General features: G+C 47.7%; 1 protein-coding gene and 1 long non-coding RNA gene across 9 annotated transcripts in view; one reads left to right on the top strand and one right to left on the bottom strand.

The window, feature by feature from the left end:
• The window catches only part of znf516 (zinc finger protein 516), a 31,752-nt gene extending 27,628 nt beyond the window's left edge, over nt 1-4,124 (top strand). For all 7 annotated transcript variants that reach the window (XM_057044675.1, XM_057044672.1, XM_057044674.1 and 4 more), the window contains one exon: nt 1,504-4,124. In XM_057044675.1, the coding sequence (XP_056900655.1) occupies nt 1,504-1,673 (170 nt within the window). In that variant the 3' untranslated portion in view covers nt 1,674-4,124. The remainder of the gene's footprint in view (nt 1-1,503) is intronic.
• LOC130532219 (uncharacterized) overlaps nt 1-22,107 on the bottom strand; it is an 86,165-nt gene that overhangs the window by 22,305 nt on the left and 41,753 nt on the right. Inside the window, exon 6 of one of the 2 annotated variants that reach the window (XR_008952284.1) lies at nt 16,691-17,838. The exons of the other annotated variant lie outside the window; for it this stretch is intronic. This is a non-coding gene — a long non-coding RNA (uncharacterized LOC130532219). Of the gene's footprint in view, nt 1-16,690; nt 17,839-22,107 lie in introns of those variants that run through there. 2 annotated transcript variants of the gene reach the window in all.

Raw genomic sequence — 22,107 nt, 5'->3', positions numbered from 1 at the left:
CTTTATCACGGGGATCATTTTTTTTTGGTCCAGACCGGTCACATGTAGCACTTTTTGAATCCATCATTTAGACCGAAAAATGAAGCTCAAAGTTCATTTTACACAGTGAAGGATTTGTGTTCCTTTAAACGGCGTGTAAATCTTTCGGGTAGAGGGAGCTCAGGACTAGAGCGCCGCTCCTCCATCACCATAAATCACGCTCTCACTCACCCGCGCCGACTCAAGCTAGTCATGGCGCGATGACTGATGGGAGCGGCCCCGGCGGAGGGGTCCAATTAGATGTGGCGTTGACACTTCCTTGCCATGGCGATAACCTTTAGCGTAATGTAGCGCACTGGTTTCCACTGTGGCGCTCCCTCACGGGGGCGGTGTCACGGAGGTTCCCGCTTTCCTCTCACGCCTCGCCATTCCTCACCTTTCCTGATGAATTACACCTTTTCTTGTTTTTAGCTCCCTCTCTCTCCTCCACACACCCCCGTTTCCCTCTGTTGTGTTTATGATGATGTATGATAACAGCTATATTTCCTCATTTCTTCATTGGGGAGAGGTGTGGGGGAGGGGCGCAGGGGGCCATTTGTTTTCCCGCTTTGATATGCTTCCATTTATCAAAATGATAATTAGGTGCAATTAAATGGCAATCTCATTTGTTTTGTTCAGGTGTGTGTTGCTCATTCTTCTATTACTTTTTCCTAATACATTTTTTTTTTGCCGCGTTGCCTGTACCATTGTAGGCCAGTCTAATTAGAAGGAGTAAAGGTGTGTGTGGATGTGTGTGTGTGTGTGTGTGTGTGTGTGTGTGGGAGGAAAAGGTTGGCTCTTTGTGATGAAGAGAAACGCACAAAGACAAAAGTAGGACTTCACCAGATGGCAGTGAATTGATAGGAAAAGTTGGAATAAAGGCAGATGTAACTTTAGGGGGAGGAGCTAATTTGGTTGGCAGGTGACTGATGTAAACAGGCAGGTCCGGATACTTTTTACAGTCCACATACAAAAATATCAAGGTCAGGAATGAGCAATTATGGTTGCTAAATATGGAACAGTTCACATTAGGAGCTTTTATTTGTAGGGATGTGAAATAATCTGGGTGGTTTGCATTTCCACTGCCCTTCAACACATGTAAGTGTTTCCTCCGGAATCCTGGCTCTTCTTCCATAGACACGTGTCCCGTATCCATCATCTCCTCCTCCCTTACCCAGTCAGCCGTCAGCAGCAGGGTCCTAACCATACGAGCCCGGTCCTGCTCAAGGTTCCTTCTTGTTAAAAAGGAGGTTTTGTTGCAGCTCCAGGGAACGTTTGGGGTTTTGAGTAGCTTTGTTCTTGTATTAAGATAGTTTTTGTCTGGCCACCTTTCTTTGCAGAGTCCTGTCTGTGGTTTTATCCGTTTGTCTCGTTAAATCCCCCCCAGAACATCCCTTCCTGTCCCGATCCTGTGCGTGATGTCCTCTCTCGGCCCCCTGGTGGCCCCTGTGAGCTAATCCCTTGTTTTGTGTATGTGTTCCTCAGGGGAGAGGCCGTTCTGCTGCCAGTTCTGCCCATACCGAGCCTCTCAGAAAGGGAACCTAAAGACGCACGTGCAGAGCGTCCACCACATGCCTTTTGACAACAGCCAGTACCCTGACACCAGAAGCTCCTCGCTGAGCCAGGAGGAGCCGCTGACTCCCCAACAGCTATAGACTGGATAGACCTGGATCTGGACTAAACAATCATTACCATCATAAAAACGTCATTATTCAGCCACTTCCTGCTCGCCTCAGACACTTTAGGAAGATTTTTAGGAAGCTGGTTAAACCTGTGTGAGGCCTTTGTTAGAACCACAATAGGGCTGCAACAGAGAAGACAGGAACTCTGAGGAGCCGCACTTGCATGATTTGACTCTCTTGGCCTTCTTCAGCATGGACCCTTCTGCAGAACCCACGCAGACGCTGTGCTGTTTTAATCACCTCCCGGGATTCATAGCGTTTTAACAGGAGCCATTTTGGGACGACCCGCCGCCGATGCTCAGCGAGCGGCGGCGCTGTTACCAACGAGCGGCGCCGCTCCCTTTCTCTTCTGTGGAAGAGTCCACGCGTTCCTCAGGACACCAGACGAGACGATGCTCTGCAATTCGTCAACTGACACTTTGCGGGTTGAATCCCTCCGGGTGCCGAGGCGAAGACTTCCATCTGCCTCCAGCCCCGACCGAGAGAACGGTGACCGCTCTGCTGCCGTACAGCCGGTGATTAGAACCAGGGTGAGGGAGGGAAGGAGGGAGAACGCTAATGGGGGTGTCTGCTTTAGTGCTCATTAAGAAGAGTGCACTTTTTTAATAGCCGATATAAACGAGCGCGCCGTTTTATGGCCATTCAATTATTGTCCATTTAGGAGGAAGGGACCAGGGGAAGGCAGTTTTCCTCCATAACTCCTCCACATTAGAGTGTGTTTCCTACAGTTTGACTGAGAAAGACGGCAAAAGAGTGGGAACAATAAGAAGACACTAGAACCAGCCCAGAGGTGCACTGCAACAAAAGAGTATCCCACTGTTTTGATACTGCTATAATACCCTTAATGAAATATGTGAACGGTACCAAACTCAGCCCAGCCAGGAACACAGAAGTATCATGTGGAGGGTCAGAAGGTAGTCACACTGATATGTAGATAGAACTTTGTTTTCAAACGCATGGAACTTTAACATTATACAAATTGAAGGTCCAGGCCAGGCAAGTTGTCCCTCCTTTCCCTTTCCAAGCTAAGCTAAGCTATATCGATGTTGTCGTTAGCCTGTGACAACCCCGGACAGTAACGGCCGCCCCCCTCAGCACAGATCCACGTGGGAATGTGCGTTTCTTCCTGTGGAAGTGGGTTCTCTTCTGATCTCCGTACCGTATTGGAGGTCAGGCGTTCCTGCTAAACGCTTTGTGTAATGCTGATATTTATAGTTTCACAGGCTGGTGCGAAGCAGAGACTGTTACTCGTTCCCTTTGCCGTTTCTCGTGTGTCTTCTTGTTGATCGGCACTAGAAACAAAAGTCACTCTGAGGAACAGGAAGCTCGCGGATGGCGGGACTAGAAGAGGAAGAGGAGAATCCTCCCGATCAGTTAAGGATTGCAGAGCATTGGGAGCACTGTGTTTCCGTGGGGTTTTGAGCAATGCATACATAGATTAATGCCTAAAAAATACACCCAGGTGTAAACCGAAGGTGTGGTTAGTGAAAATACTTGAAACGGATCCTCTAGCCTTTGAGGTAGTGTAGTACTAATACCAATGTTGTACAGAATTCCCTTTAAGATGAACTTTCTCCGAAGTGTGACTTAGAAACCTATGAAGCAGGAGTGCGTGCGTGTGTGTGTGCGTGTGTGTGTGTGTGTGTGTGTGTGTGTGTGTAATATAAAGTGTACGTGTATAATCTTACCAAACCCTCATATACAGCAGTAGAAACCAAATGGCGTCACTAGTGCACTTAGACTAGGTTACCGCTTTAAACATTCCTCCCAGCGTTCTAACTAAGGTTCCTTTCAGAATGTCTTTTTTTTAATGGTGTCGCTAACATGCTTCGTTTCTGGTTTAGAGGCTTTTGATTAGACTAATCACATAGATTTGAATAAGAAATGATTTGTCCTGTAACAGCTGCGGCTTCTTGGCGACGTTGACAGCGCTATTTCAGAAGAAAGCTCAAAAGACGGGAGAGTGTTTTTGTCTCTTTGCTCAACTGTAGGATGTCTTCAGCAGCTAGCCGGGAGCGGCTGCCCTCCCCGAGGGGTCGGCACGTGCTCTTCTTCTGTCCTTTGTTTTGTTTTTATTCTTCTTAAGTTGTTTGTGTCCGTTTTTCCTTGGTTATGAGCTTCGTGATTAATTTACCTTAGAAGACGTTGTTATTCGGAAAGTGTTTGGTTGATATCTGTATTTATTATCACTTCAAAAAGGATGAGACGACAGAGGCAGACAGGCGTGTTTGTTTCATTTGATTTTTCTGGGTTGTGTTTTGTTGTTGGTTTTTTTTTTTATATATATACTTGTGTAGTTTTCATGCCAGCAAGCCGATGTGAAAGCTCTACCTCGTCTGAGCCGTTCTCAGTTCTGTTACACTTTTGTACATCATTTCAAAAAGATGTAGTGTCATGTCCACAATAAAGACACACAAAATGGCACCTGTTGGCGGCGTTTCATGTGATTCTGCCTTGTTTTGTTTTCAATCCGTTACAATGGTTGAATGCGTCTATATATATAAAAAATGATCATTCCTTTTCCTCACAAAGAGCTGTGACAGCCAGAGCGAGCGCTTTATCTCAACCGAGGAAATAAAAAGGACTCCAAAAATATTTGGACAAAAACAAAGGCCTCATTTTGCCGGCGCGGCCACGTTGAATTGAAATAAGGTGACTAAAGTGCAGCCTTTCAGGTTTAATTTAAGAGGTGTCACTAAAATTTGGTAATAATTTACAGTCCAGGAGTTACAGTAGGAGCACCTGCAGGACAAACTACCGTCACCATGGTTTCAGGACTTGGAAGAGCCTCATCTTAAGGTTACTGTCACAGGAACTGTACCCTGGTCCATTTACGAACGGCGCCCTAAACTTTCTTGTCTCTGCGTTCGACCTTGTATTTAGTGGTGACGATCCATTCAACCATGGCCGCTTTGAGCCTCTTGTCTGTTGTTTTGAGCCGATCATCTCTGCACAATTGGTTAGATTCTCCACGCGGAGACTTTAAATATCAATCCAGGCTGCCAGAAAGCAAAATAAACCCCGATCCGCTTGATATCATTAAAGCCAGGAACCTAGCAACCGAACAGCCTCGTCCTCCTCCCTGAGCAGAGGACGGCGTTGATGATTCATGGAGACGAGGTCGGACCTGCTCCACCCTGCAACCGGCTCTCTTTCATATCCTGTGACGTGTTTGATGGATGGCAACTTTGAAGCGCGCCGCGGTCCGCCGGCACCTTGATGTCCACGTGTGGCCGCCCGGTTGAAGCCAAGCTGCCAGGCGACGGCGGCGAGAAAACACTCGCTCTTCAATCGCGAGGGGACCACCCGGGGATTCCGCCGCTACTTTGCCAGTCCCTTTCATGTTCGGTGGCTACGTGCACCATCTGTCTGTCGACCTGAGCGACGGCTGAATGACAGGTTCCCTCTGAGAACATGGCACATGACGCTAATGCCAGGCGGGCCTGCGGGCTGAGGAGACGCCGCAGCTGCCCGTCACTCTTCCCAACCTCATCAGTCACCGCCGACGCAGGCGTGATGGCCCTGAGCTCCCTGGAAAAACCTGTTTGCTGACATCTCTTCCTTCTGTCACACAGCAAAGGGAAGCTGACAGAGTGACTGACGGCGATGGAAAATACGCCGAACGTCAGGCTGACTGACGCTTGATGGATGGGTGAGCTGAAGAATCGGCTTTTATTTAAAAAATACGTATAAAGATCTCACATCTCGGCGCGGCGGGAGGAAGCAGTTGTTCGTGCTGCCGATTCAACCTCCCACCTTTTCAACATGGTTCATGCGCTTCGGGAGGTTTTGGACGACCGTTTTAATCACCGCGATGAGATTTTTCCCTTCCAATCATCAATCAACAAAGGCGGGGAAGACAACAGTCGTAGTTACACAAATAAAGTAGCAGTATGCTCAAAAGAGAAACACTTATCACTGTTTGACAGTGGAAGCTGAGGTCTCCGTGTGTGACTCGCAGCTTCAGGTAACCAAACCTGACAGGCGGAGAGGAGGAAATAAATCAGGCGGCAATTAAACCTCTAGATCTTCCCCTTTGGTGCTTTAATACGCTCTCAATTTGTGATACCACAAAAAATGTGCAGTGTTTTCCTGATCAGTGTTTTCCTTCACCTGTCATGTTGTTAGCTTGTTTGTTAGCAAGTGCAAAAGGCCACATCTGAATTTCTTCACAAATCAAAGCCCCCCCTCCTCACAAAAATAGCGCGCAGCTGATGTTTGCATCCAAACTCGTCAAACAGTGACACGTAATCACCCGCAATCATGCAATAACTAGCCTTCTAGCATCAGGGGCTTTTCAATAATGTAAACATACATATGGAACACCCATGAAAATTTTATGAGCGTGCATCAGCTCTGTGGGGTTATGCTACTTTATTGTGACATTACATCAAAACTAGCAAATTACAGTAACACGTGACTCCCATCAGAAGTGCCTTTAAATTAAATTTAAATTAATTAAAGAAGTGCCTTGAAAAAAAAAAAAAAATTCATTTCCCCCCCTTTTACTTGTTTTGATCTGCAGGCCAGTAGGAGCTCCTGTTACAGCGCCCCCTGTTCCTCTGTGCAAACCCTCCCGCTGCTGCTCTGGAGTCAGAGGGCGTGATCTGTGTCTGCCACCAGGGAGCACTATCCCTCTCTAATGGCCGCTAAACGGCCAATCGCAGGAGGACGGGGGCCACATCACAGACTCAACAGCCGAAGTGCATGCGCGATGGCGGCGTGGGCGGAGGAAGGGGGCAAACGCGCACAAAAACGAGCGGCGCTACGCATCGGCGCTGCAGCCTTGACTACGGTTACCACCGGAGAGTCTCACTCCTCCGCATTTCCCAGGCAAAAGGCCAAACGCATTTACAACCCTTCAAGTGTCTGCGACACAAGAACGCCCTCTCCACTGTGAAATATGTAAATATTGCACTAATCAAAGGGTTGTGGAATTGCAAAATGCCACGGAAAGGTTATGACCCGGAGCCTGTGCTAATAGGGGAGTGTGAGTGTGTGTGTGTGTGTGTGTGTTGGTAACGGAGTGACAGCTACCACAGGCGTTTCTGCTGCCTGAGGAGGACCTTCACATGCTGACCTCCGCCTCCTGCACTCCAACGCTCTGACAGTAATGAATAGGAAGGGCCTGTTTATGCATATCAAATGTTATTTACTCTGGCGGAGTCGACTGCGGCCACAGAAGGGAGGAAGAGAGAGCAGCAAAAACCAAAAAAAAAAAAAAGAAAACCAAACAAACCCCAAACACACACACACAGGATATACCCAAAGACCGTGGGCTGCCATTAGAACAATGTGGACAAGTATGCAGAGGGCCTCCGCGGAGCACCGAGGTTAATCTGTCCATCGCAGTGAATTACACCACATTGTTTGTGCGGCCGATTCGCTTTTAAAATGCCGACGTGACGTCTTTTCCAGGAACGCTGCGCCTGACTGATACAGAGCACCTATTTGACAATGAAAAACCCAGCCGGCCGTCCGTCCGTCTCCACCTCATGCGCTGGCCAGAATCACGGAGATGTTGAGGCACGTTCGTGTCCCGGCCCACAGGATTAATCCCCTTCCGTGCTGACGTGATTGGTCTTAAATAGCGCAAACCTCTAAAGCCAGAGGGGAAAAAGCCTGAGCGGAATTATTCAAGGCAACGACGTCCCGGCGACGAGCTCGTGAAAACAACCTTGAGCGGGAACAATGAAGAATGAACCGCCAGAAAACGTTTGTGTTTTTTTTTTTTCTGGGGAGCCCGCTTGTCATCATCATCATCATCATCATCATCATCATCGCCATCGCTTGCTTCCCATCAGCCTCCTGTTAGAATTATGTGGGATCTTAAGCATGTAAATGAGAACCTATCCTCGCACCAATCCCAGGACGGGCCGTGACATTTAACATCCCCGTCGCTAATTTGTGCGTAATAGCTAAAGAGTGATTAGAATTAACATTAATGACATTTCATACGTCTGCCTTTGTACATTCATTACCTCGCAGCCTGAGACTTAACCGGCTAAAGCTGGTGGCGGCTTACGTCTCACATCGCACTCTTGGCAGGAATCTTTCAGTCCGTCTGTTTCTTTTCAAATTGCACCGGCTCCAAGAAGACAACAAGAAAGAGAACTAAGAGATGGGGGGGTGAAGCCTTTAATTCAGGAATCTGTTCTATCGGTCAACAATTGACGCCAGATTAAGGAAAATGGTCGTCCTGCTCAACCCCCCCCACCACCACCACCGTTTGAACAAATGCAGTCCGATACCCTTCATCTCCTCTTTCATTCAGCGGCTACAGTCACCGTACTTCTCCGGCAAAGCCGACTCACAGAGGATAAGATTCTCAGCGGACATGTTGGCGTTCCATTATCATCTCTCCGCTCAGATCTGTACACGGTGGAGATTAGAGCGCAAGAAACGACAGTCGGCTGGCTTCAACCCACAACCCCCCCCTCAGTAATTACCGACGGCCCTCAGCCTCGTTCAAGGGCAGTTTAGGCCCCGTGTGCTTCCGCGGATAGGTCAACAGTTCTGATAAAAAAAAAGAAAATAAGAAAATATCTGAAAGAGGCTGAACGCATCCTCGCCACACACCACCCCGAGGTCGTGTTTATGAAACGATACACAAGCTCATGAATGAATGATGAAGGCGTATGAAACTCGGTTTCCAACAAAATCTGGAAATTAGCTGCACCAACGAGGGGCAGATCGGAAAAGTCAGAGCTGGGATGGAAACAGGAAGTGAGGAAGGGACGTTGGAGGTCTTTTTAGCAGCTTGTAAAAGTTAAAAAGAGCAACTGATGCTATGTTTGTGTACAACAGAAAGCAGCAGAAATCAAGATTTCCTCCAGATTCATCTCATGTTTTTTGTGTAATTGTGCAGATGGAGCTAAGAGGTGGCAGTAAAAAGGGAAATGGCGAGGGCTGGGGAGGACAAACCCCAGTGGAGGGGTGGGGGTTAAAATGGCTAAAAGTCTTGAGGGTGATCATGGGTAATGGCAGCGAGCTGCCCGTTGACGGACAGGCCAATCTTCAGCCGGTGTCAGTGTCGGGCTCTGCCGGCGTCCCGGGCCACCGGCGCCACCGCACCATTAAATGCATATTGGCGAAGTGTCGGTGCCGATGCCATTAGGCAGCATATTTAAGCCCCCCTGTAATTTTCTCCTCGTTATTGGCAGCTCGGACGGGTCGAGTGTTCGAATCCTGGTTCAACCTTAATGGATGACCGGCGGGGTGAGTTATCACTCTTATTCGACATGTCTACACACACACACACACACACACACACACACACACACACACACACACACACACGCAGGTTTTACTGCATTCAAAGCACACCAGACAATCTATCGTCTAATGCAGGCCTCGCTGTAACCTTGGGACAAAACCTTCAATCTTGAGTTAAATAAGCTATATTTCAGCAAAGCTTCAGCACAGATTAGAAAAGAGGAGAATATTGTCCCCACCCATGCAAAATACGCCCCGAGTGGAAACATAGACGATTTTTAATTCATGAGCCGAAAAGACGTGTCAAGGAATTGTTTACCTTATCTTCGCATCTTTTATGCTAAACAGTTCTTTGAAGCAAATCCAGAATTTGCATCTCAATCCCAGTCGTTTTATAATTTGGGGGCTTTACAGAACGCTGGTTGTTAAAGCGGTCAGGTCAGGTACCGAGTCCATACGTTTAGGCTGCATTTTGATGAAAGGAAACAGGGGTTTTGGTGAACCAAACATTTTGGTGAACTGACACTCTTTTAGGGGGCAGCTATTAACCCGACTGGACAACAGAGACCAACGCTGGGGATTGAATTATGATTTAATCAATTATTGTTCAAGTCGTCATTCCAATTTTGAGTGGGACATGAACGTGGTAAGGAGATATTTTTAAAACTTGACCCAACAGACACATTAAACCTGCTAGAATTTTCATGAGCTAACGAAGTGAAGTTGTTTGCGACTCTTATGGGATTTGCATCCCTTGAATGTCTTGTTCCCGTTTCAAATCTGCTTCTTTTCAGTTCTCAATGACATTGCCCGTGATCCACCGGGGAAATCTTCATCAGACCGAAGGACGAGCGTTCACGTCAAACGCACGTGAGCGACCGCAAACGTTAAAATACGTACAGAAGTCATTTGTATGTTGTCTTTGATGACCGAAGTTTTCACCCTAGAAATGCAAAGCAGTCCCAACAGGAGTCAGTCAGGAAGTGAGAGGGGGGGTCTTTGCTGCTTAATGTATTCTTCTGCCGCCCAGAGGCCTGCATGTCTTTACTACACACACATACACACGCACACACATACAAACACATGCATGCACGCGCACACACACACACACGTCTGTCGGCAGTCAGGCTCTGAAGCAACACTGCTAATGGGGCTGTTTTTAATGAGCCAGAGAGATGAGAGTGACCCTTGGAAGGTGAAAATCTCTCTCACTCTGTGTTTTTTTGTGCACACACACACATACACACACATACACGAGTTAAGTTGGTTCTATACCCAGTTGTCATATTTATCTCAGCCATTATCACTTTCAGCCAATCGTCTGATCAGGAAGGGGCTCATGAGGCATGAAAAGGCATGCACGTCTGTGTGTGTGTGTGTGTGTGTGTGAGTGTGTGTGTGTGTGCCTGCGTAAATTGCAAAGGTTCGGGGATGAAAGGGAGGAAACCCTGCAGCAGCAGCCCTCCGCATGGCTGCAGGAGATCTGATGATTTCCTCAAGTTTCGCTTTAAGTTGCAAGTATCCGTCCCCTGACGGGCAGCTCGCTTCATCTCACTGATTTTATGTTCTTTCCCTCCATGCAAAGGGAAGGGGGGGGGGGGGGGGGGGGGTAGAAAAAAGAAAGTCAGAGGAGGCACTTCTGAATGCAGCCAAAAGATGGCACACTATGAATGGTGGGAGAGGGAGCAGAGGAGAGCGGCGGCAGTAGCGATGGTGTCTGTGTTTAACCTAGAACCTGGAGAGCGTCTGTGTTTCCTCTGCTGGGATTCTTGTGCTTTTCTAGGATTTGTACAAGAGGAAGGAGAGAAGGAGGGAGTAGGAGCGGTAGGCAGGTGAACGGATGTCACGCTGCTGCTCATGTCGCTCAGCAAGAGCCTACCACGGCTGCTTTCCACGCTAAAATGAGCCTGAGGATATATGGCTGTGACATTTTGTCTAAGAGCGGCCCGGTTCATCTTGTCTGCAGGACAAGAATCTGAGAATGTTGATAAAAATAACCCATCCTGATCATCTGTGGGTGATGTTCAGGCTGAAAATAAACGTGCTAATCACCAGGTAAGCAGGTTAATAATTTGGGTTTCTGGAACAAATGAGAGCAGATATAGTTGTGTGTCATTTTTAAGCAAATTTGTCACGAATACTCCTGATTAATCCCACTGAAAAAAGTCTTTTATTTTAATTATTCTTGGCTGTACTGTAAAACTAAATCTGTCGTTTCCATGCAACAATTTAAGTGGAGAATGCTGACTAAATTGGGACGGTTTGAAAATCAAAAATCATGTATTTCTTTATTTAACTTCTTTAACCGATTACCACCTCAGCACTCCAAGTAAAAATAAGTCTGCCTCTGCAGGTCTTTAACTGCAAACACTCAAAATCCTCACATTGGACATGGACACACACTCACAAACACGCACGCTCACACACACAAGCTCGAGACCACTGAAAATCAATGTGACAGGTTTCAGTCGTCCCGTAGTGTACACATCCCCTCTCTGAGTCTTTCCTGACATCTGCTCGATTACCTCCTACAGCCACAAGCTCTCACACACACGCACACACACACCCACCCACACACACACACACACCCTCCCCACGGCCGCTCTAAGCCCCTCTGAGCCATATGAAATGTAGTCGGTGCATTAGAAACCAGATACTGCTGGCTGTGTCACATTGCGTTTGCCGCCACCCATCAGGAGCCGGGTCGCTTTGACTGCCAGACGTTATGACAGCGTCAGTCATTCTCCAGCCCAGCAGCAGGCTGCGGGGAAGAGGAAAAGAGGTGGGGGAGGGGCGACGGGGCTGAGCACGACCACTGGTTCAGGTTGAGTAGAAGTTAAAGAGGATGCGGGCGGATGCAAATGGATGCCTGGGTTCACGTGCAAAGACTCCTTGTGGCATTTTCTGGACAATAAACCCTTTAAAGGCTCTCAAACTTCGTGCATATGCGTGAACACGTGTTAGAGATTTTTATTTTCAGACTGAGCCTGGAAAGGGCGTTACGTCACCGTCCACGACGCACGCATGATGGTCAAGGACACGTAAACACAGGTGCACACGCTTAAACAACCCACCCACACACACACACGCACGCAGAGAGGTTTGGTCGACCCATCAGGCAGTGCCGTGGGCTCCCATGTGGCCCACAGACGTTTCCAGACAGCAGGCTGGGAGGACCGGACAGCATCATCGTGCCCTCACCTCATCTTCCTCGCACGCACCCCCCCTCCCCCTGCCTTACCTCCAACCTGCCGGACAGCAACCCTCAGAAGAGCCTGGCAGGATGAGAGGTGATGGACGGGCCGTCTCCCGTGTGAACCATCGCCCTCTCTGCCGGACGTCATGGACAGACAGCTCGCTGTGACATAAAGCAGCAGCAGGAGGGAAGCAGAGTGCCTGAGGTGTCTGTGTGTTTTGCTGATTTCTTTTTTTTTTCCTCCGCGGCAGTTCCTGTGAAGTCTTCACTTTGTGGTTTAATGCTTCGATCAATAGGCGTCCGCGCTCCGTTCTGTGCTCCGCCGCTGCTCTTTTAACACTTCTGAGTTTCTCCCCCCTTTTTTAATGTGAAATGTGAGACAAATAAACTCCCCACGCTTGGATTTTTCCAACAAATGTCTTCATAATGGCTCAGATTTGATTCTCTGGGTTACAACAGCAGCTGATAATTTACGGTCACGGGTGGAAGAAGTGCCACTTTAGTAAAAAATTCTAATGCAAATATGTGAAAGTGCTCCATCGTAAGTGCCGCAAAATGCATAACGAGTGGCCGCGTGGTGGGGAACCTAGTGCAGAGGCCCATCGTGGCTCTCACCAACGCAGCACCTCAGTTTCATTCTCTAAAGAATGTGTCAACTGGAATGAAACAGGAACTATTAAATAAACAACACAAACATTGAAAAACATAGTTCATAGGTGAGTATAAGCTATGTATCTATAGATCTCCAGACAAGTAGAGGAGTACATGTTACACCCATGATCCCGGAACAGGTTAAACATAAATGTGCATCCACTCAAAATGGCAGGTTTATGCAAAAATACTAGCACAGCTGGCTAAGCTGAATAGTTATTTACTGAGAAAAATCAAGAAATAAACAAAACACGGTAGGTTTCAGGCATCCGTGGACTTTAGGTCCCACTGGAAATGGAAACAACAGAACCTTTTAGCCTGCTGCAAGCAGCCCTGTCCATCCCCCTCACATCTGATCTCTGCAGAACTGCCTCAAAAATCATGAATGATTAATAAACAGGCCGATTAAAAGTGCTGCACACATTTCACAAAAGGTTCATTTTGGAAAATACAATCTCTTTTTTCTTAATAATGCCCATTAATCAAGCGAGGATGTCACTTTCCACAAGGTTAATGAAACACTGCTAATGCCCGGCTAATCTATCTGCAGTCAGGGAGCCGGCTGGAACAGTTAATGCTGAGCTCCCCCCCCCCCCGACACTATTTTCTCCCCGTGTGATTGATGGACGCAGGACAGGGAATGTCCATTATTTTAAAGCAGAACACAGAGGCAGAATGCGGGGTCAGCTGTGGGCCCGGCTCAGAAAGCCTTACCTGTCCAAATGCCTAATGAACCACTGACAAGACGTATGGGGACACTTTGGGGGGGAGTTTAAGTATGACATAACAACTTGATAATGGATTTATTGTGGATCTCTGGATCATTCATCCACAATTAAGCCTAATGTCTGCGGCCTTCTTCAGCCAGAGACCTCGGCAGCTGTTATCCGAGCCGACTTTCATTTTCCCGCTGTCAGGACGACCTATTAAGCGGCGCGTTATTATTGTTTTTGCGCGTCTGTGCGTAAGCGCGGCATTAAGAGAAACTGTTTTATTATAATGTGAGTGTCTGGTGCCAGCTGAGCTGAGCTGCAAGCTGTTTGGAGAAGCGGATGACTGTTTGATTGTGTGATGACAATGTGAGGCTCGCATCTCGCTTCCTTTCGTCTGCGTCTCTGAAGAACGCTGACATTAAATGTTTGATGTTGGCATGCACGACTGATGTACAAATAAAAACCTCACCGCCGAGACATGTTTTCCCTTTTTTCCCCTGCAGTTTGACAATGCATTTGTTGTTTCTGCTGTTTCCAGATCCGATTCAAGTTTACCCCCCCTTCCTTTTTTAAAAAAAAAGTTTCGATCGTCTTATCTGTTGTTTTTATTTCCTCTTGAACCACAGAGTCGCCAGAATTGAGCTGCGGAACAAGAAAAACAGAAAAGAAATGTGAGGTAAAGGATTAATGCTTGGTGGTGTGTGCGTAGCATGATGCTATAAGGGTGGTGAAGGAGAGGCAGGTCAATATGAGTCCTAATAAAACGTGAGTTCATTTCGCCCCGGCCACGCAGCGCTCCATATACAAGTCAAATCGGCTTTTTGCCTCCCAAAGCCGTGTGATTTATGACCCGGTTCCATTGACCAGACCAGCTAGTTTTCATTTTTGTTAAATCACGCGGCCTCTTAAATGAAACTATTGATTTAAAGTCAGCTTACTGGGGATTTAATTTGTATTTGGAAAATTAAAGCAGGTAACGCTTGATAATTTCACACTACGCTGGAGTGGAACCCGTTATCCTGAACCCTGTGTCCCCACCCGTCCAACGCCATCTATTCTCCTGCTCATTTCTCCCTCCATCTGGCTTCACTGGCCAGTTTGTGTGGCCATTAATGAATTTTGGACTGGAACAGGAGGGATTTATAGCCCCGGGACTTCAGCCTAGACCGTCTTTCCTGTGAGGACCTTGACTCCACTCAACTTTCCGCTGGTCAGTGCCGCTCCCGTAGCTGTCAAGACACCCCCGCCGGGATAATTTGTGGGATGGTGTAGCAGGTTAACTCATCCTTTTCATCTGTGCATCAAACAGCGGCTTCCGCATCACCTCGTGTGTTTGTTCATGGGTTTTGTCACCGCTGTTCTACTTTCGCTGAAACTTGGGGAAACGATATATCGCAGACAGGAGAGCGGTAAAAACATCACCCCACGCTGACGACATTCCGCTGTTTCTGCAAATGTCACAGCAGCCAAAGCTTATCTGCTGGGGTCTCCGTCAAGTGCGGTTCCTGAGACACCCCATCCCCCACCTCAACCCCACTCCCCCTTCCGTGCCCCATTTTGACAAAACCTGGAGAAAGATTCACCTCACCTTATTCAAAAATCCTGCCACCTGGCCATGTTTGTTACCGGTTGTTTGTTACAGGTTCGGTGTCACCCCCACCCCACTTCAGGTCTACTCCTGTTGTCTCCTCCAGTGACACCCTGGCACCCAGGCTTCACCCCCACTCCTTCACCAAGGCTCTCATTAACCCCTCCCCATCTGCCCTGGCATTGAAAAGGCGCTGTCTTTAAACTCTTCCTTGCATCTTTAATGGCTTTCTGCATGTGGGCGGATGGGTGAATACCCACCCCGCCCTGCCCTGCTGCTGTGCTCCCCCCACACTGTTTTATAATATATTTAGTAATAATAATCACAGCTATCACACCTCCTCCTTCTCCCTTTTTGTTATAGCGGGGCGGCATGGCTGTCTCCCTGGCCGCCGCACCGCCGAGAAGAGTGTATCGCACCTACCCTCCATAAAGGAGAGGGAGGGGTGGTGGGTGTGGGTGAGAAGCTCTAGGGTGTCATTAACTTCTTTCTTCTTCCCAGGAGGAAACAGAGGTTTGACTACTATGATCCCCCCCATCTTACCCTCCCCAACCCCGTCACCCTTCTTTTCTATCCTCACGACCCCTGAGCGCCCCCACCCCCTGGGCTCTACATAACTGTTTATTAACACGTCTTGACTTCACTTGATTCTTTAAATGAGCTCACCCCCTCCACCCACCACCTTCACTCAGAGATCACTCGAGGCCTGTGTGCTCTCTCTTTCATTATCAAGGACCCGGTAGAGCTCGGCACATGTGGAGGAATTTCCTGTTATTACCAGTTATAAAGTACAGACCACTACTAGAAATACGATGCACTACTTATTATATGTTAAATGAGTCTGTAGAAAATATGATAACATCACTACATAAGAAGCCAGACGGAACGAGGGTCAGTTATGGGACATTTCTACAAGCACCTATACAGCTTGACTGAGGGCCAAGAGATGGTAACCCACTAGCAGTGACCTTAACAGTACATATTCGGCTCTATTTCCAAGTGAGCAAAGCCGAAAATGTGATATCAACAGACTGCAGGCGCCTAATTGGCCAGGCAGTGGCATCACTGGATGGGTCGTGAGGAACTTGCTCACAAGACCTCAACATCCTCCTTTGTGTTTATGTCACATATGTCAAACAAATGAGATTTGGGTCACCTTGCTATGATGATAGCACTAATGTTTACTCAACTCTAACGGAAACCAACTAAAACTGAGGAAAGTCAAGTCAAGAGGAGGCGAGTAGTGTTAGCACTGTGTAATGGAAAGAAGGTTAAGAGACAAAATAAGTGCATCTGAAAGCAAACAATTGGCTCTTTGCTAGCCAAACTATACACAATCTTTATAATATAAAACATTTACCATCCTGAGGGTTGGTTGCAGAACTTCGGGGTTCTAAATGTGGAAATTTACATCTAGATAGAGTTTAATATGTGCAACACAGGTGAGCCCTGTACCCTCAATTAGGGCAGATAACAGAAGAGGGATGGATGGAGGGAGGGAGGGAGGGATGGATGGAGGGAGGGATGGAGGGAGGGAGGGAGGGAGGGAGGGATGGATGGATGGATGGATGGATGGATGGATGGATGGATGGATGGATGGATGCTGACAATGACACTTTCAAAAAGATGCTATCATTGTTTTCATTTCTTTCTTCTAAAGCAACAATTTGAATCATATGTTTCATAAATGCAGCAACTTTGACATCTGGTCAGAGCAAGGGTCAAAGACCTCTCCTTTTTTAAAAACAAAAGATAATAAAACTTGACAGAAAGTATGTCTGATTATTTTAGCAAGACCAGTAATAAATTATGCAGAGCTGTCAATTAGATCTGCCTCTGACTGGTTCCGAGTCTGGGTGTGTTCTGGACGGCCCGGGCTGCAAGTAGCAAACTGACTGCATGAGTGTCCCAGAGGGAGCTTTCACAAGGGTCTTTGGGCCAGAGCTGCCAAGCTCATATCTCTCTCCTCCCATAAACGTCACAGAGTGCTGATGTCTTTAAAAGGCCTTGAATGACATCTGGGAGTAGAGCAACACTGTGATTAATCTCTCAGTTGATTCTCATGGAAATCACCCCGGGTCGAGGCAGAAAGAGAGGGGAGGAGCCACAAAGCGTGTGAAAGTGACTCTGAACAAATACACAAAGATGACTGCTCACAGGGGGATTTTTGTCTTATCAAAAAGGGGATTGTGTCTGGTACAATAGCCCACATCTCGTGCCAATTCGTTAGTCCATATCTCAAATTTATAGCTTGTAAATTGGCACTTGAGATCATTAAGAAGAGGCCTGTCTCTCATGCAGCCCACCAAAAGTAGGATTTCCCTAACCGAGTACCGCTCACACGGGTAGGAGAATAGGAATAGATTTTTTTTTGAAAATCAATTCTCGCCAATATAAATCCTTTTTTGAACATGTATATCACGACTGAGCGGACAACATCTCTTAATGACACCAGTGTTGTACTGGTGAAGAAGTGTGGGGCAGTAAATGTAGGATTATGCTTGATTTAATGGGGGTGTTGGGTACTGATTTCCCACAGGAAAGAACCTCTATCTCGGGTAAATGCTGTGCATGTCCAGCCTCGCTGTAGGTAATTCATCCAGGGGATCATTCAAATCAACTCATCTCTGTGATGAATGCGGGTATCGGGAAGGCGCAGATGTATGCGATCTTTAAAAAAATAAAAAAAAGTTGTGCCATATCTGAGGAACGGCGGAGTTCACAACATCACTCCTTCCCGCAGCGAAACCTCTGGAAGTTTGAGGGCCACCGTCCCTGAAAAATGAATGAAAGTTCAATGGGATTCTGAACGTTTGTCAGGTGTTGTAGTTTATGCCGTTCGCCATAACCGCCTTCCTCGGGCCATAAGTCTATGACAGCATTAAAAACAAATAGGCAGGCTGAAGAGAAAAAGCCGGGAAGGAGGAAATTTGCCCGAGTGAGGAATTGATTTTGTCTGGCCCAGGAGAGTGCTTCATTCTTGGTCGCGGCAGCAGGAGAGCTCGGAGACGTGTTTTACTAAGAGGAGAGCAAAGGCACCCATGCAAAACTATTTTTTAACAGCCGCCTGAAAAATGACCCACCCTCCCTGTACCGTTTTTCTTTTCTTTACAGATGACACAATACTTTCCAGCCACTCGTCACAAACGGCACCTCATGGCCACTTTTCAGATCTGAAGCTGTAAAAGTGGACCACGCCACTTTGCTTCTGCGTGAACCTACAGTGGTCAATCAATCACAGGATGCCAAAAAGATAAAGATAGCATTTAATGCAGCCAACAAATCACCTGACATTGTGACAATAAGGCAATTCTGCAGGATTCCCGTAAAGCAGATGACTTGATCTAACCTGGTGTGACTGAAATCAGCTGTGACACACCTTATAATTGTCTATTCCACCCCCTTAAGCAGCGCACTGGGCCGTGCTTCTATGGCGCTCTCGCATCTTTGTGATTGAAATAAGTTTGGAGACCCTGGTTGACTTGAGCTGATGGGGTGGACGAGGGTGGTGAAACAGGAAGTGAGGCCTTGATTTAAAATCATGGGCAGTAAGTACGCAGTACGCACTAGTACGCTTGTTAACAGCTGAAGTACACACCTGAGAGTCTGTACTTCACAGAATGTACTTTTTGCCATTCATCGCCATCACTGGCCGAGGTGAAATGCATTTCGGTATAACTAGCTGTCCACACAGGTCACTTGTGGTGAAGTTGATCTCAGTGTCATTGGACCATTCACAAATAGATCAGAGGTCTGAGAAAGATACGACATTTAATTGCAAGTTTTTGTTGGAGAATTTACAATGTTTACGAAACTTCTCACCCTCCCTTCACTGCTCTAATACCTACCTGAATAGTCACTGCCGACTTTATACTTTAAATTAAATAATATGCAACAGGTTTCCATTCCCAGTGCTTATATTGTAAGATAATACAATCCATAAAACTGAGTAGCTGTTCCCCCCCCCGCCACCCTATCAAAACGCAGGATACAGATTGAGCATTTGCTGCGGCTGTCGCCGTTTCTGTCCACCTCAGCACAAGCGTTGGGTTTTATAGGGGCTGGACGGGAGCGGAAAATGTGAATAAGCGAATTTGGAAAGCCCAGCTCTCCTCTGCAGTGCTGTGCAATTTGCAATTTAGTGCGAGCTAAGTGGCTCATTTTTATGTGAACACCATTGTGTTCCTAACTACGCTGCAAACAATCACTGTTCCGCGGCAAAGAATGACACAATGTGAACAATGGAACAATGAAAGCTTTTTTCCTCTCTTTCTCTGCCTCTCTGTTGCTGCCTGGAGGAAGAAAAAAAGATCCTTACTGAACAAAAAAGAGCGGACCGGTGTAATTGTTTTCCGAGATGTTAAGAATTGTTTTATTTTTTCCCTCAGACAAGGCGATGCTACATATGAAAGGCCGAGGTGCGCACTGCTGCATTCAAGTTGTGCTAACAGGAAAAACACACACACGTGTGCAGGTATACCTGCAGAGCACCACCGTGTATGTTGACAGGGATCAGCGATGGGTGTTGGGATGTTTCAGGGCCTCTGCTCTCCGCACAGCCGTCGCATTGACAGTGTGCGACCTGCCACCGAGCCGCCTAACCTGACACTATCTATCACTGGGAGCACGCAGGAGTCAATGGTACACTGCACACACCGACACGCAATCTCCCTGCCCGTCTGCCGAACACCGCCTCGCTTCCTCGGCCGCTTTTGCGCCCGTCTCTTTGTCCCTGTGGCCCCCCGCTCCAGGAACAGGGGGTGGCAAAATCCACACAGAATCCCAGGAATCCTGCACTTTCCTGGGAGTCTGGCATGTATGTCATAAATCAAAGCGATCATATCACTTGCGCACAAAGCCTTATTTATTGCGAGGACTGACGATACAATAGATCTCGTCCCTCCCTCGCGCTCTGTGCGGTAACACACTATCAGTCGGTGCATCAAACTTTTTTTTCCCCCTTCTCGGCGCGTCACTCCGAGTCCCACCCACAGCCAACACTTGACTCTTTCCAAACGCCACCCCCGGGCGCCCACATCTGCTTGTGATATACAGTGTAATGCAACACCTCACCCACGCGTTACAGTGTTGCAGGGCCACAGGCAACAAGGAGCCGACACTGGACTTTCCCAGAAGGTCTTGCTCCTAGGAGGCCGTAACAACCCCCCACCCACCCCCGTTTTTAAATTCTTACCCCAGTAACATGGACAGCTCATAATAGCAGACATGAATCTGTGTCTCTACTTGTTCCAAACAGACGCCGGCTGTCCATAAATCAAACGCCTCCATTTTGTTTGGGATAACAAAAAAAAAAAGCCGTTTCTGTGGGCCTGGTAATAATCCCCGTGCCCCATGTAGTGTTTTGTCTCTGGGCCGGCTCTCGTCTCCCCTCTCCTCTGTCACGCTCCGGCTTCTCCGCGTGCATTACAATAGGGGCAGCCAGGTGATGAATATTTGTGTCTGGCCTGCCGTTAAGATTTCATTAATCACCCAGAGACTTGAGAGCAACGAGCGTACCTGACTGGCCAGCAGGCAGCCGGCCTCCGCACACACAACCTCCTGGGGATGACGCACGGCCATGTTGTGTTATGGGAGGCTTATTTATTCTATTTGTCTCTCTTCTCGCCTCTCTCCCTCTCTGTGTCGAAGCAGCTTTTCTAAAAAGGAGTGAATTTGCTGAAAAGTGCAAAAAAAGAAAAGTTTTTACCGACGAGAAATAAATAACCATATGTCAGCAAAGGCTTGTTATAATGATCAATATCAACTGAGCGTGCTGTTATTTGTGCAGGTGTTGAGATTACTGCTTTCAGAACGGTGCGAGGAGGTGGCTAAAGCTGTGGCACATTCCTGCTAAATGTTGCAGTACGGTTATGTCCCTTCTAAACTCCTACCCTGAAGCAAACCATTTAGAGACAACCCCACCCCCTGTACGGATACGGGGTTGTTAGCCAGATGCTAACAGGTATAGCAATATTATGCATATGGTCTTCTAATCATCAGTATACTGTACAAGTAGGTAAGGAAAGCCTGCTAATGTTAGTGGTGCAAGTATGAATGCAGGTACTGCAGGGAATGGCAGAGTAGATTACTACAGGAAATCATCAGATCATCCCCGTGGCGATCCCAGATTCCAACTGAAATGTTTACTGCTCGTCCTCTTCTTTACCATCTCTTTCTTCTTTTACTGCACTGGCGAGGGAGTAACAGATGGAGGGGCAGTGCGAGGGGATGATGAGAACGTAAAAAGTGCTACATTTACTCATCTGCTTCTTTATTGTCTCGCTGCAGTAAGGGGAGGGGAGAAGAAGAAGAAAGCAAACTGGTGGGTGCAAGGACGCGGGCCCCCTGAGCCTCATTCACCAGCCAGTCGGCCTTGATAAAATCCACCAGCTGCCGAGGCTCCGCCGGCTCCCTCTCCGTCACTCCCACCGTTCTCACACCACCCCTGGTATCCCCACCTGTTCCCACAGTCGGAGTCAATTTTTACTTTCCCTTTACCGCCTGCTTGCCCCCTTCCCTTTAACTGCCCTCTGTGTTTCCCTTCTTCCCGCGTGTAATGTGGAAAGGTGATAGATAGACATGTGGCGGTGCACAGAGGAACCTATTTGGATTGGTCTGTCAGCCCATCTTTATCAAACGTCGCAGAGGTATATTCTCTTGCTATGCTTCATTACTCTAGAATGCCGGGACCTGAAATGTTTGACTGCTCTGTCTCCCCTCCTCAGACCCCCCCACCACCACCACCTCCCCTCTCTCACTCATTTAGTGGCTCTGAGCTGTAATATTGGATCTGCAGAGCGAGCGGCTGTCTTCTCCTCTCTACCGGCTAGTCGGGGGAACACAGCCATGCCTCGGGGGTTTGATATTGATTCCATCACGCTTCTGAGGTGCTAACAAAGCCCCTCCCCTGACTACCCATTCTCATGACAACTAGCCACCATCCAGGGCCTGCCATTGGCTGAGCCATAGCGGTGCCTCTGCCAATCAAAGCGCCACTGACAGCCTCCGTGTCTGAGCATGACCTCAGGATGACATCACTAGAAA

This window comes from Takifugu flavidus, chromosome 10, assembly GCF_003711565.1.
Source record: "Takifugu flavidus isolate HTHZ2018 chromosome 10, ASM371156v2, whole genome shotgun sequence".
Taxonomy (NCBI): domain Eukaryota; kingdom Metazoa; phylum Chordata; class Actinopteri; order Tetraodontiformes; family Tetraodontidae; genus Takifugu; species Takifugu flavidus.
The sequence above is the reverse complement of the archived record's forward strand: the minus strand, read 5'-3'. Positions and strand labels throughout refer to the sequence as shown.